The following is a 14,565-nucleotide window of genomic DNA, read 5'->3' on the forward strand; positions in this document are numbered from 1 at the left end:
CAGATCAGCTCAGTCATTCTCTTGCAAGGATTCAGTAATCAATCTGATTCGGTATGGGATTCAAATACGGTCTCCCTTTACAGGTAGTCCTTGACTTACAACAGTTCAGTTAGTGACCGTTCAAATTACAAGGACAGTGAAAAAAGTGACTTATGTCTGTTTTTCACACTTGCAACTGTTGCAGCCTCCCCGTGGTTACGTGATCAAAACTGGGATGCTTGGCAACTGGCATGAATTATGACGGCTGCAGTGTCGCTAGGTCATGCAATCCCTTTTTGTGACCTCAGACAAGCACAGCCCATGGGGAAGCCGGATACACTTAACAACTGTGTTATTAACAGTGGCAGTGATTCACTTAACAACTGTAGCAAGAAAGGTCATAAAATGGGGCAAAACTCACTTAACGGCTGTTTTACTTAACAACAGAAATTTTGTGCTCAATTGTGGTCATAAGTTGAGAACTGCCTGTATTTGCCAACATCCTGTTTCATTTTACTTTATGGGTTACAGAGGAAGAGCAATTTGCGTTAAAAAGAATTCAAATATCCTAGACTCCAGATGCCTCTTCTCTTGCCATTATTAAGACTTGCTCAAGAGAAACTTAACAGGCAACGTTAACGCCAACCCCAAAACAAGAGCAAAAATAAGCTTCTGCACAGGGCCGCAAAAGATGCAAATAGAAATCTAAGGTTTGCTTTCTGTTGCAAGGACATCTCCTAGACAGTTTGAATAAAACCCTGCAGATGTAGACAGGTGTGGTAGACATTTAGCCAAAGGGTTAGGTGGGAACTGTTTTGCCTGAGGCCTGAATGTCTCTCTAGGACAGTGATGGCGAACCTTTTAGAGTCTGAGTGCCCAAAACCCACCCCGCCCCCATCCTGTCCTGGCTCCGCCCCTGCTCTACCCACCCCTGTCCCAGCCCGCCCACCCCCTGCCCGCCCGCAGGGCCACCCACCGCAGATCGCCCAGGCGGCCCAACAGCACCATGACAACCATGCCTTCCACCTGCACCCTGCAGCATCAACTGTGCGCAATGGGGTGCGAGGGCGGAGTCTTGTCCCCGCTGCCCAGCTGCCATGTCCTTGACTGTGCTGCTCCATGTGGGCCGCGCTCGGGGGTGACTCTCCTCTGGGGGGACTGATGATGAGGCGGCCGCGGGGGGAGGTGGGGCTGAGGCAACAGTGCGCGTGCCCACAGAGAGGGCTCTGAGTGCCACCTCTGGCACGCGTGCCATGGGTTCACCACCACTGCTCTAGGACATATTTTGAGGGCAGCCATTAATGATCATTGCTGGGTGCATTGTTCACTACATCAGTGGTCCTAATGCAGTGAGCCATATGTACTAGTTGTGTGTATGTGTGTGACACAGGCATGGGTGCAAGGAAAATCAAGCCTGTGCCAGTAGTTAATCCATACCCCCCAAAAAATGTTACCACCCTTTTGTAGCACTTGAAAAAAACTCTTCCATATAGAGGTGGTACTGCCAGATGTTACCCAGAAACCGGGGGGAAAGCTCCACATTTAAAACTTGCTTATTCTTTCTGACCTGTCCTTTTTTTTGTGAATGCATATTGGCCTAGTAAGCATAAATTTGTTGAGAACAATATTTACAGGTGAGGATGTATAACTGAAAATAGAGAGAGGGAGAAGGAAAGGAGAGGAGAGGGTGTGTATTGTTCAAGTCTGCATTAAGACCTTGGTAATTCCTTGGCACGCTGATCTTTGCAAGGCTTTTCTGCAAGAATAAGCCTAAGGCAATCAACATAATCCTGGACAGATAGTCCTTGACTTACCATCATTCATTTCGTGACTGTTTAAATTTTCAGTGCCGGGGGAAAAAAAAACAAACTTACAAGTGGTTCTCACACTTACAACCATTGCAGCATCCTCCTGGTCACATGATCAAAATTTGAGTGCTTGGCATGTATTTACAGTGGTTGTAGCGTCTCAGGATCATGCGATCACCGTTTACGACCTTCCCAGTTGGCTTCCAACAAGCAGAGTCAATGGGGGAAGCCAGATTCACTTAATGACCGCATGATTCGCTTAACTGCAGTGATTCAGTTAACAACCATCGCAAACAATGTCGTAAAATCGGACACGATGCATTTAACTGCCTTGCTTAGCAGTGGAAATTCTGGTTCCACTTGTGGTCCTATAAGTCAAGGACATCCTGCAGTTCTTCAATCAGTCTCTTATTTGAGAACCCATAATAATAGGTTCAGATCAAGTGTCCATTTCTGTTTATTTCCAAGACCAATTTCAAGGCAAAGTTTATTTCCTTGTTTCCCTATTTTCACAATCTTTCTTAACGTAAAACATTTGCATAAGCCTCGGGCACTGTGCCTGTTGGTCCTGCTGCATGATATAGGCATGGCACTATTAACTTTTTCTTCCTGATTCCCAATGTTCTTCCTCTAGGCCAACCCTTTATGTAGGGAAATACTCTACCGGCTTATATGCTTCGCCATCGATGGTACACGAAGGAGTGGCTATTATGGTAAGTGTGCAGAGCTGATGTAACCCACAAATCAGATCTCCCGCTTCTTTGCCTATTCTACCACAGTTTGGATTTATACCCAGAATATTTAATGAATATTTCCCTTTATTTGGTTTAATTAAAGAGAAAAAAAATACTTGGAATTCTTAAGTCTAAGCTATCTGGTGACCCCACATGTTTTGGATGCCATGTTTAGGAATTCTTGCCAGCATGACTGGCAGCATTGGCATGTGTGAATTACGGTTCCAAATTTCTGAAAAGCATAAGCTGCCTATCCCCCAACTGAGTAACAAAAAATGGAAAACTATGTGAATTCCACAGACTGAGAGCTATGCATAAATGTGCAATGTTTAAATCCATGGACACATTTATTTTGTTTTAACATTTGTAAAGTATTAGATGTTCCATTCCTGTACCTAAAGATTCCACATTTTTGTCGTCCTTCCTCTCTCTTCCTCTAGCCTCGGGGAAGTCCCATTCCATTGATAGAAGGCCCCAAAATACAAGGGATCACCATTGAAGAATGTGTGATCACCCCAAGTACAGATCTAAGGTTTCAGCCTGGATTCAAATCAAAGAAAGGACTCCATTTTCTGAGGAACCACTGGCTTTTAATAGGTACCTGAAAGGCTTTTTCTACATTATACTGCCCTCTGGTGAACAAAATGCAAAGTTAAAATAAGTATTACACTCTTGAAGCATACTACTGCTCAAATCAACCCAACTGTGTTTCCATTTCCTTTTTGATGGATTTTTAATAAACAAGAGATGGAGAAATTATGAAATTCTCTTCTCTGTGAATATACTAACAATAATGCACAAAAAGTATTTTTGTAGAAGCCTGTCAATTGCTACCACATTATAACTTGTTTAATTTAAAGTTCTCTGTATTTCTGACTTTTGCAAAATATGTGTGAGGAAGGGGAACTTGGAAGGGAAAAAGTCCATTTAAGTATAATAACATTATTATGTACAAAAGCATGTCCAGAGTTACATCTGAGCTTCTGACTTGTTGAGTTCATATGCTATCAGTAAGTTGAAAACCAGATCTGAAGTTTTAATGAATTAGTGATTCTTTTCAAATCCTGGGTAATTAATGTAAAGGATACAATATAGCAATAAATTTATATACTGCTTCACAAAGGTTTACAGCCCTCTGTAAGTGGTTCACACAATCAGCATATTGCCCCCAACAATCTGGGTCCTCATTTTACCAAAGAGTGAAAGGCTGAGTCAACCTTAAGCCAGTGAGAATTGATCTGCTAGCAGCCACTGGGCCACCACAGCTCTTATGCAACTATTCCACAGAAGTATTCCACAATAGAATTCAGAACCAAAATACATCATGGTTGCCCTCTCTTTTAAGTGAGAGGGGTAAACTCTGGTGTAAAGAACTTTTGGCTCTGGATATTTGAAGAACTACAACTACCCAGCATTCTCAGCTAACCTGGTTAATGAGGAGGGATGCTGGGAAGAGATGACAACCAACCTCTGGAGCAGTACAGATTCTAGTCTTAGAAGGCAACTGTATGAGTGACTGCTACAATGATAGCTGAGTGGAAGGAACCTCAGCAGTCAGACACAACCACCCTTGGGAACAAATAACAAGGAAGGACTGTTATTGGCTTCCAAGAAATTGGCCACTATCGGAAATTGAATTGTGAGTTAAATTAACCTTTGGTCATCTAAGTGGGACTGTTCCTTGTTTTCTTGTACTCTTGATCCTGCTGCCATATTTTTGAGCCATTCAGATGAAGGTATACTGTGTGAAACTGTTTCGTGGACATTTTATTTTCCTTTGGGAATAACAGAAACCATATTCCTATTTGAAGGGCATCATGAGACCCCATTATCAGCCTCAACCAGGATCCTGGAGAAATTTCCAAGCAACTTGCCTAAACGTCAGGAAAATGTGATCCCGGCAGATTCAGACAAAAAAGTTTTTGAAGAGGTTTGTTTGTTTGTTTGTTTGTTTGTTTTAAAAAACCCAGTCTTTGTTAACAAATTTACAAAGAGAAGTGACTATTCCACTTCAAAATGGAATTGTTGCATTTCATCTGCTAGGACAGGGGTAGGCAACCTTGGCTCTTTTATGACTCGTGGACTTCAACTCCCAGAATTCCTGAACCAGTGATTTTATAGGTCTCACAGAGGACTAGGAGATCAAGGGTGGGCGGGCTTCCTGTGTAACATGGTAAGGACCCCAGTTATATATTCAAAGGTTAGGAGCCCTGCAGGAATTAAATTAAACATGCCTGACCTCTGGGTGAGAGTTGACCGAGGGCCATATGCAAGAGTGAAATGTCCAATTAAAAAATATTGGTAGCCCATGTTGTAAAGTAAACAGAAAAAACAGATCAACTACCGGTAGGAGGGAGCTGGCTAATTTCTACATTGAATTATGTAGAAATTGAAATAATTCTCATAAATCTGAAATGTTGCGAAACTGTCAACATTAAACCTAATCCTTGAAAGCTTGTAATGTTCACTTGGGTATATTTTGGCTGGGGACGGTTTTCATACCCTCTTAGCAAGGCTGAACATTGTATCTTTGCATTGTTTTCTCTAACTGTATGCTAACTGTTGAAGAAACAAACTTACATTGTATTGTAAGCATCTACGCTGTCGTGGCAGAGAGGGGAGCAGTCAAACTGATGCGGTTCTTGCTTCTCAGGCAATTAATATGGCCGGCAGTCCCGGGAAGAATTTGCCGCACCCTGTTCCAGAGACGGCTGCAGAGACAACCAGCCAAACCACGACCCGACCAGAGGCTCCAGTGGATTCCATCTTGAAGGACTTTGCCACCGTTCTCTTGAGCACTTTCCTGCTTGTTGGCTGGGTAGCCTTTGTTATTACCTACCCCATGGTAGGTGTGTAATCATCATTTTAAGGCAGTACAGGAAATCCTTGACTTACGACCACAACTGACCCCAAAATTTATGCTGTTAAGTGAGAAATTTGTTGCGAGTTTTGCCCCATTTTATGACCTTTTTTGCCACATTCCTTAAATGTATCGCTGCAGTTGTTGTTAGTAACAAAGTTGTTAAGTGAATCTGGCTCCCTCATTGACTTTGCTTGTGAGAAGGTTGCAGAAGGGGATCCCATGACCCTGGGACACTGCAACTGTCATAAATATGAGTCAGTTGCCAAGCATCTGGATTTTATTCACGCGACTGTGGGGATCTGCAATGGTCATACTGTAAGTGTGAAAAATGGTCATAAGTCATTTTTTTTCAATGCCTCTGTAACTTTGATTGGTCACTAAACGAGCTGTTGTAAGTCAAGGACTGCCTGTATCAATGTTTGAATTAATTTTATGAACTCTTAAACCATGTCTTAATAATATAACAACAGTATTGGTTGGGCATGGATAAGGAGATATAGACGTGTTCAGGTTTTTGACGAGGAACCCCTTAGACTAGTGATGGCGAACCTTTTAGAGACCGAGTGCCCAAACTGCAACCCGAAATCCACTTATGTATCATCAGGTGCCAGGTGGGTGTGACCCATTGGGTGGGTGTGGCCCATTGGGTGGGCGTAGCTGCGGTGGTAACGGCAGACTGGGTGGGACTAAAAAGTTCAATAAATCAATTCCAACTTTGCGAGATCTTTTTTTTCCCACAAGAAGTTGAAATTGATTGATTGATTGAACCTTTTTTTTTTTTTGCACACGGTGGCGGAGGCCTAAAGTGAAAAGGTTTTATAAAACCCAGCTGAAGGCCTAGGACTGGGGCGACGGCGCGCGTGCCCACAGAGAGGGCTCTACGTTCGCCACCACGGCCTTAGACATTCCAGATCAATCAGTTTCTGCTTTCTTAGTGAAAAGTAAAATAAATATTTTTAATTTAAAAAACCCTCTATTTTGGATTTACCAAGAATTTTCTATATCATTAAAAACACGTGAAATTAGACTTCTATGGAGTTGGGCAGTCTGGTATGAAAATTAAAGCCAACAATGATATTCTACTTAATCATTACATAGCACATCCTTATGTCAATGAATTTGGTACTACTGAATCTCTTCAGAAGTTTTCCTCAACCAAGTGTCTCCCGCCTCTTAGTATCACTGTTCCCAGAATTAACTGCATATGGCATTGAAAACATGATTGAAGGGGGGAAAGGAAAGAGAGGGCCTTATGAACTCTTTTAAGCTCATTCATGTTGCTTAAGATTATTTTTATTCTTTTAAGAACATGCACCATCAGCAACAGCACCAACAGTTCCAGAAACAGATAGAAGAGAAGCTACAGTTGTTGAAGCAACAGCCTTTCAGACCTCCCATAGATCTTCCTCCTGAGGCAGAACTTCTGGAAGGTTCTTGTGTCAGGCAAGATGGCTCAGCCACCAGTTCACCAAGTATGTCGCCGAAGACGTCAAACCACTCTGCGTACTCCAATCTCTCCGTCTCTGATGTTGGAAGCTGCCTTTCCACCGAACCTGAAGGAGGTGCTAAAACTCGACTAAATATTTTATTTTATTTTGCCCAGTGGGATTTTGATTAATGATATTTTCCATCAAGCCTAGTGGGTCAGAGTTGGGGGCTTGGGCACTGCGTCTGTGTTATTTTTTAAGATCAGGTTTGTATTAGTGTGATCTAATCTGATTTTGAACACTAGATGAAAACCTCATACAATTGTCCACTAAGCCAGTGTGCGTCTTCTCTAGCACAGGTCCTCCACTGTACAATGTTTCTCAACCTAATGGGAACATTTCAGGATTTGTTATCTTCAGGTGAAGGGTTAGAAAATTGATCCAGCAACCTTTTTTGTCTGGATCTTTTCTGCATTGAAGGGGGGGACGGGTGTCAACCTATTATCCAAAGCACCTGAAGGCAGAACAAGAAGCAACGGATGGAAACTACTTAAGGAGAGAACCAATCTAAAACTAAGGAGAAATTTCCAGACAGTGAGGACAATTAACCAGTGGAACAGCTTGCCTTCAGACGTTGTGGGTGCTCCATCACTGGAGGTTTTTAAGAAGAGACTACGCAGCCACTTGTCTCAAACTGTATAGGGTCTCCTGCTTGAGCAGGGGGCTGGACTAGAAGACCTCCAAGGTCCTTTCCAGCTTTATTCTGATTGGATTGGAATTCAATCCCCATAATTGTTAGAAATCATGCATAATAGCCACGCTGATTAGGCATCATGCGAACTGAAATCCAACACATCTAGACTACACCGGGTGAGTGAAGCTGTGTTACAGCAATGCAGGTTAACAAAATCTTAAGTCCATGAGCTACCACCTTATTGATGCTACTTTAGCATTTGTTTCTTTAGTATATTTGAATTGCCGTTGTTGCCTTTGAAGTCTTGAATGCCTCAGAAAAACTTTCTTAATTCCTTTTATACCTTTATCTTGGCTTTTGGAGCTGATACTTTAAACAGATACTGAGAAGTGTATTGTGTGGCTCTTTTTCTTCCCTCTTTCATGGGTTTTCAGATGGAAAGTCAGGCACCATTGTGGTTGGAAAGATTTCATTCAATCCGAAGGATGTCCTTGGACATGGAGCCGAGGGAACAATTGTTTACAGGTAAAACCAAAAGATACCTTTTCAGGAAATATTTCGTAATCTAGTGTTTCATTGATGCGTTTACAACAAATTAATATAACTAGACAGATATCCATGCAGCTCTATACAGGTAATCCTGAACTTAAGACCGGTTCTTTAATGATTGTTTGAAGTTATGACAAATTTAAGAGAAGTTACTTATGACCCATCCTCAAAGTTACGACTGCCCTCCCCTGCAATCATGTGATTGCATTTTGGGTGTTTGGCAACCATTTACAATCAGTTGCAGTGTTCCGCAGTCACATGATCACAATTTGCTATGATTTTTGCCATTTTTCCAGCAACACCTATATGCTGGATTCACTTAACAATCACATGATTCACTTAAGAACCACATGATTCACTTAAGAGCCACATATTTCACTTAACAACCATGGTAACTTACTTTAGGACCATTGTAAAAATGGTGGTAAAATCAAATCTGCTCACATGGTGCCTTGACTTACAGCCACAATGGCTTATAACAAAATTCCAGGTTCTATTGTCATAAGTCGAGGACTACCCGTATATTGTTGAGAGAGAGACCAGCCTTTCTTAAATTTTCCTTCATAGCATAAAATCCGTGTTGATCTACCTTTTTACTAATTGTGTGAACTAGGCCTCGTGGCCCCCAACCTTTTGGGCATCAGGGACTGGTTCCGTGGAGGGCGGCTTTTCCACAAACCAGAGGGGGGCTAATTTCGCATGCTGCCTGGATCCTGCGCATGTGCGGATGAGGCCTTGCTTGCTTGTGCAGCCTGGTTCCTAGTGGGCTGCAGACCAGTACAGGTCCAGGGTCTGAGGGTTGAGGACCCCTGCTTTAGGCCATCAAGTGTGGCTCAGTTTAAGAACTTAAATTAATACATGGCTGAACAGAACCTATCCATCATCGCTTTTCTGGGTTACTGATCCCACAGTCTACCTGCTTTTCCTAATGTTCAGTCAGAATCTGCCTCCCTGTAACTTAGATCTATTGTTCCATTTTATATATTCTAGAATGAACGATGGCACACGGGTTCTGATCTTTTTTTCAGCATGCCCCTTCAGATACCTGAAACGTGCTACTAAATGCACACGTTTGCTCCGATTATCTGTGCTTTTTGGGGTGCTGTGAAATTATACGTGGATGATGCAATCTGCCTTTCCTGTTCATTCAATCTTAGAAGAGACTCAGGCGGTATCCCTGTTTGTTTATTGTAGCCCTGACAGTTTTTTTCACTTCCTGTCCCATCTTACTTCCTTAGCAGAAAGATTCTTCCAGAGATAAAGAAGAAGTTTTACCCTGTGACTTTATACTAAGAACTTTGCACAGTGTATCTCTTGGCTACCCATGTCACTTTTTATTTTCCGGTTAGAAAAATAAGCTACCCTTTGACAGTGGCCTCCTTGCAATACTATAACCAGCCCCCCCAATAAATGTATCCACAGCCTAGGATATTCTTCCTTCTAAACCAGATTAAAATTCTCTTGAAATACTGTTGTAAGCTTCTTCATGCCATATTAGAGGTGAGATCCTAACTGACTTCATGGATGAATGTTAAGTCATTGCCCCCTTGTATGTTGGAATATTCACAGGGGCACGTTTGACAACAGAGATGTTGCTGTGAAGAGAATTCTCCCCGAATGTTTCAGTTTTGCTGACCGGGAGGTCCAGCTGCTCCGTGAATCTGATGAACATCCTAATGTAATCCGCTATTTCTGCACAGAGCGGGACCGCCAGTTCCAGTACATTGCTCTGGAACTCTGCGCTGCCACCTTGCAGGAGGTAAACCAGTCCAGTCGCCTTTCGAAAAAGCACCTTTGGGATGTTGGTTGAGTGTGGCAACCAAAACAAATCTCGTTGCACCCCCAAGCTATGCACCTCCTATGGCAGCGGTTCTCAACCTATGGGTCGCAACCCCATTTGGGGTCGATCGACCATTTCACGGGGGTCGCCAAGCAAGGCTGTCCGCCATTTTTTTCCCCCTTTTCCGGCGGGTGCCTTACCTCCCTTGAGCTGGGCCAGCTGGTGGTCGGCCTGCTCCGTCTCTGCCGCTTGCCAGCTACGCCTCGGCCGGCGCAGGGGGCGGAACCGCACATGCGCGGCGCTCCCAGGCAGGGAAAGTCCTCGACTTACGACCGGTTGGGTAGTCCTCGACTTACGACCGGTTTAGTCCTCAACTTACGACCGGTTCAGTCCTCGACTTACGACTGGTTGGGGGTCGCGGCATTAAAAAGGTTGAGAACCACTGTCCTATGGTATCTGTAGGTAGCAGGCATAGTTCCGAGATTTTCTCCCCTTTGCATCTCACTCACTAGGAATCTTTTTGGCTCTCCTTTAATTTGAAAGCTTTGCCTCTTATATCTCTTGCTCTCAAGTAAACTTTCTATCTCTTCTTCCGTTGTCTCCTAGGTCCCTTGTCTCCTTAGGCTACCTCTTCCTCCTTTTCCTGCCCAGGCCAATTTTCTGCTGCTTCTCCTCTCCTGTCTCCCTTTGTGCATCTCTCTCCATGTCAAATCTGCTGGGGTCTGGTGGAGTCTCTGAATTTATAGCTCCACAACAGAATCTGTTTTTGCCTCTTTCCAATTACACAGCTGCGTAACTTGATTTTTCGCACCCAAACTTTTCAGAGCAAGTCCCTACCGATCTACACCAGATTCATTCATTTCCCAACTCTACCGCTACTTTATGGGTTGCACATTTTATGGGAATTGTAGTCCAAACACCAGAAGGTCATTTGGTTACCTCTCCTACAGAAGTCTGTGGAGATTCTCAAACATCTAAGTCATGGTTGTCCCAGTTTTTTCCCCCTTGAAAATATTTCGCTTCTCATCCAAGAAGCTTCTTCAGTTCTGACAGAATGGTTCAGTTCAGTCAGAACTGAAGAAGGTCCTTGGATGAGAAGTGAAATGTTTTCAAGGAAAAAAACCCAAGGAAGTTCAGTTGCCTTTTGGAAAAGCACCTTTGGGACTCTCTTACAGAAGTTACACAGCCCAATCAAATGCAGACTTACTGCTTGGTCTGCTTTCTAGAAAGACTACCAAGCATTGCAGTGTTAATCTCAATCTGATTTTGTCTATGTGTAATTTTAGTATTTGGAACAGAAGGACTTTGGCAATCACGGCTTGCAGCCAATCACCCTCTTACAGCAGACCATGTCTGGTCTGGCTTATCTTCACTCTCTCAATATAGGTAAGAAGCCCTTTTATTTGAATGGGCAGCTCTCTCATGCATGTATTGAGGGAAAAATTGGAGGCTTAGCTTGGGGTGGCAGGATAATATTTTTCAGGAAATTGAGGCAGATTCCGGGGTTGTGAGATGGAAAGTAAACAAGCTGAAGCCAGGAGCTACTGTTCTATCTGATGGCAGCATTATATATCTGGTTGATGAGAAGATGAGAGATCAACGTAACAAAGATGGGATAAAAATGTAGCAAATAAATATATAATGAGGGGACACTAAAGAGCTGAGTATCTCTTTTAGTGAGCTGCATACCCCATAAAGTATAGCAGTGATGGCGAACCTTTTAGAGACTGAGTGCCCAAAAACTGGCCCATCCCCCGGCCTGCCCCCTGCTCCGCCTGCCCGCAGGGCCACTCACCACAGATCGCCCAGGCGGCCTTACAGCGCCATGGCCACGCCCTCCGCCCACACCCGGCAACAACATCTGCATGTGATGGGGTGCGAGTGCGGAGTCTTGCCCCTGCTGCCCGGCTGCATGTGCTTGGTTGCGCTGCTCCGCGTGGGCCGCGCCTGGGGGAGACTCTCTTCCGGGCAGGCTGCTGGTGAAGAGGGAGTTGCGGGGGGAGGCAGGGCTAGGGCAACGGCGCACGTGCCCACAGAGAGGGCTCCGAGTGCCACCTCTGGCACGCGTGCCATAGGTTCGCCACCACTGAAGTATAGGGTTGACTTTCTTCTCTAAGAGGAAAAGTGGGAAAGATGCATGTTATTAAAAGGTCATTTCTCCATTACTGACTTTATATCTTTACAACAATGGCGGAGGGTGTGTGTGCTACAAAGAAGCATCCCCCAGCCATCATCATATCAATATAAAATATATACTTGGGACTTCAATCGAACCACAGCATTTCGGTGATGACAGATGATGTCATAAATCACCAGGGTGGGAATAACCCAAGTCTATAATCAGATGGTTTTTGAGATGAGGTCAGCATCTTGAAGCAGTAAGTTGACTCTTTTCTCATTCGGTGCCTTCCTCATGCCTTCCGTTCAGTCCACAGAGACTTGAAGCCCCACAACATCCTCATCTCTATGCCGAACGCCCATGGCAAGGTAAAAGCCATGATTTCCGACTTTGGCCTCTGCAAGAAGCTTGCAGTTGGCAGGCACAGTTTTAGCCGCCGGTCTGGAGTTCCAGGCACCGAAGGTTGGATTGCTCCAGAGATACTGAGTGAGGACTGCAAAGAGAATCCAGTAAGTCAGAAGCATTTTGCTCGTTTGCTTTGAATCTTTTTTGCTGGGGTTTCCTTGCGCAGTGATTTGAAATCGGGCACACATTTACTGTATGTGGTGGCCTCACTTTTCAGGGTAGGGTATCTTGCAGAAGTTTACCTCTGGGACAGAGTTTTCCTTCCTAACAAGAAAGTCAGAGAGATCTGATCCCTCTTTAGGATAAAGTCAATCTTTAATAAGGTTCTAGAGTAGCCTAGCTCTCTTTAGATAAGTGTGGATTTTGAAATTTAATCCAGAAATTCCTTTTGGGCTGAAGAAAATAGAAAAGGGGCAAGGAAGGAACGTTTCCAATCTCTCCTTGGATCAGTTGGGAGAGTCAAGCCATCAGCAATCTGATCTTCTTGTTTTGGGTTTCAGCAAAATGCTGTAAACAGTGGAGAATAACTGTAATTTGTAATTGCCGATTTCTTTTTTACAGTATTTTACCGTTCCAGCTTCTTCTCTGGTCTTTTTCAAAGTTCAAAGTCTTTCAAAACCCACTTAGGTTTTATAGATTTCAGTTTTAGAGTAAATTAATACATTGAAATCAAAGCCAACTGTTCTTATCCCTAATGCAGCATTCAAGGATGAATAGCTGTTAACATTATTAGATCAAGCCTTTCAATTTAAGAGAGCACCATGCTATGATTTAATTTAAACTAAATATATTTATTTCCTTCATGTAGAGTTGTATCATATCTAGAGCTACAAGATGCGAAATAATACACATGTTTTAATGCTGAGGAAAGAGAATATTTCAGATGTGTTTTGAAAAAAAAATAAGGGGGCACACTTACAAAAGTAGTTTAAGAAAAAGGGATAAAAATTAAAGAGTTCAAAAAAGCCTCTTGCGTCAAACAGCATGTATTGTCAATACAAGAATACCTTATATTCTTCTGAAATTAAAATAGATTTAAATTTTGGTTGCTTATTATGTATTCAGCTAAATGCCAAGATTTGCCTTGTGCAGTACAATGTTCATATCCACAAATTCGAATTTTAGTAAAGTGCTGTAAAGAATCTTGTTGGAATTCTCATATTTCTTACATCTTGGAAATTTATTTTTCTTTATATGCCAAACATTCATTCATTCATTTGTTCATTCATTCATTTGTTCATTCATTCATTTGTTCATTCATTCATTCATTCATTCATTCATTCACTGGATTGCCCAACTCCCAAAAGCTGCTGAATGGCTGGTAACATTATTAAAGATACTGTATGGTAATATTTTTTGAAAATGGTTCTATTGCAGACCCACACGGTGGATATTTTTTCAGCTGGCTGTGTTTTCTACTATGTGGTATCGGAAGGCAACCATCCGTTTGGCAAATCCCTGCAGCGGCAAGCCAACATTTTACTGGGCGCATACAGTCTGGATTGCCTAAATTTAGAGATCCATGGTAAGCAGGCTAGGATACAGTTGTTGTTAATTATGATATTTGTGGCATACATACCTTCATATGTCCAACATAAATTTCTAGACTGCATGTGAAAACTGTGATTGACTTGGATTTATATTTTGCATTGAACAATTTTCTATCTGTGTTATATGTAGGCTAGGGGTGATAGAATCATATTGATTTCTGTAGAAGGTGGCTGAATTCAACAGTGATTTTTTTGTGTGACTTGACTTATTTGTTCATAGGTTACGATTGATCGTGCAGTCAGCCAGATATTTAGACTAGATGTGGCATTTTGTTCACTAATAATAATCAATCCATACCATATGTAAATTGGTTTTTTGCCTTTTCCAGTTCTTGAAAATCATAAGTCAATCTTTTACACCTCTGCATTTCCTTTTATTTCCTTCTGTTCTACTGGAAGAATGTTATTTTTTCTAAATAATATTGGATGTTGTTCAGTATTATGCCCATAAATAATTTAAACATTGTAGGCAAGCATGTTATTGGCCTGTTGTTTTTTGGTGTTGTCCCTTTTGCTGGGTCTTTTTGAGTCAAATAAGCGTTGCCACTTACATACCAATCACTTTCCTTTATGCAATGTTCATTAAGCAGTTTAGCTATAATTGGATGTACACTAAACAGATATTTGAGCCTAAAGCCACACAGTTGATCATTTCCA

The 14,565-nt window shown here is 42.6% G+C and overlaps 1 protein-coding gene across 1 annotated transcript in view; it reads left to right on the forward strand.

The window, feature by feature from the left end:
- The window catches only part of ERN1 (endoplasmic reticulum to nucleus signaling 1), a 55,915-nt gene that overhangs the window by 37,272 nt on the left and 4,078 nt on the right, over positions 1-14,565 (forward strand). The window contains exons 9-18 of the mRNA XM_029283536.1: positions 2,422-2,500; positions 2,962-3,118; positions 4,333-4,451; positions 5,175-5,366; positions 6,691-6,946; positions 7,940-8,030; positions 9,624-9,813; positions 11,121-11,220; positions 12,263-12,462; positions 13,736-13,883. Coding sequence (XP_029139369.1) covers positions 2,422-2,500; positions 2,962-3,118; positions 4,333-4,451; positions 5,175-5,366; positions 6,691-6,946; positions 7,940-8,030; positions 9,624-9,813; positions 11,121-11,220; positions 12,263-12,462; positions 13,736-13,883 — 1,532 coding nt within the window. The remainder of the gene's footprint in view (positions 1-2,421; positions 2,501-2,961; positions 3,119-4,332; positions 4,452-5,174; positions 5,367-6,690; positions 6,947-7,939; positions 8,031-9,623; positions 9,814-11,120; positions 11,221-12,262; positions 12,463-13,735; positions 13,884-14,565) is intronic.

The sequence above is a fragment of the Protobothrops mucrosquamatus genome, unplaced genomic scaffold (genome assembly GCF_001527695.2).
Source record: "Protobothrops mucrosquamatus isolate PMUCROS unplaced genomic scaffold, P.Mucros_1.0 scaffold124, whole genome shotgun sequence".
Taxonomy (NCBI): Eukaryota; Metazoa; Chordata; class Lepidosauria; order Squamata; family Viperidae; genus Protobothrops; species Protobothrops mucrosquamatus.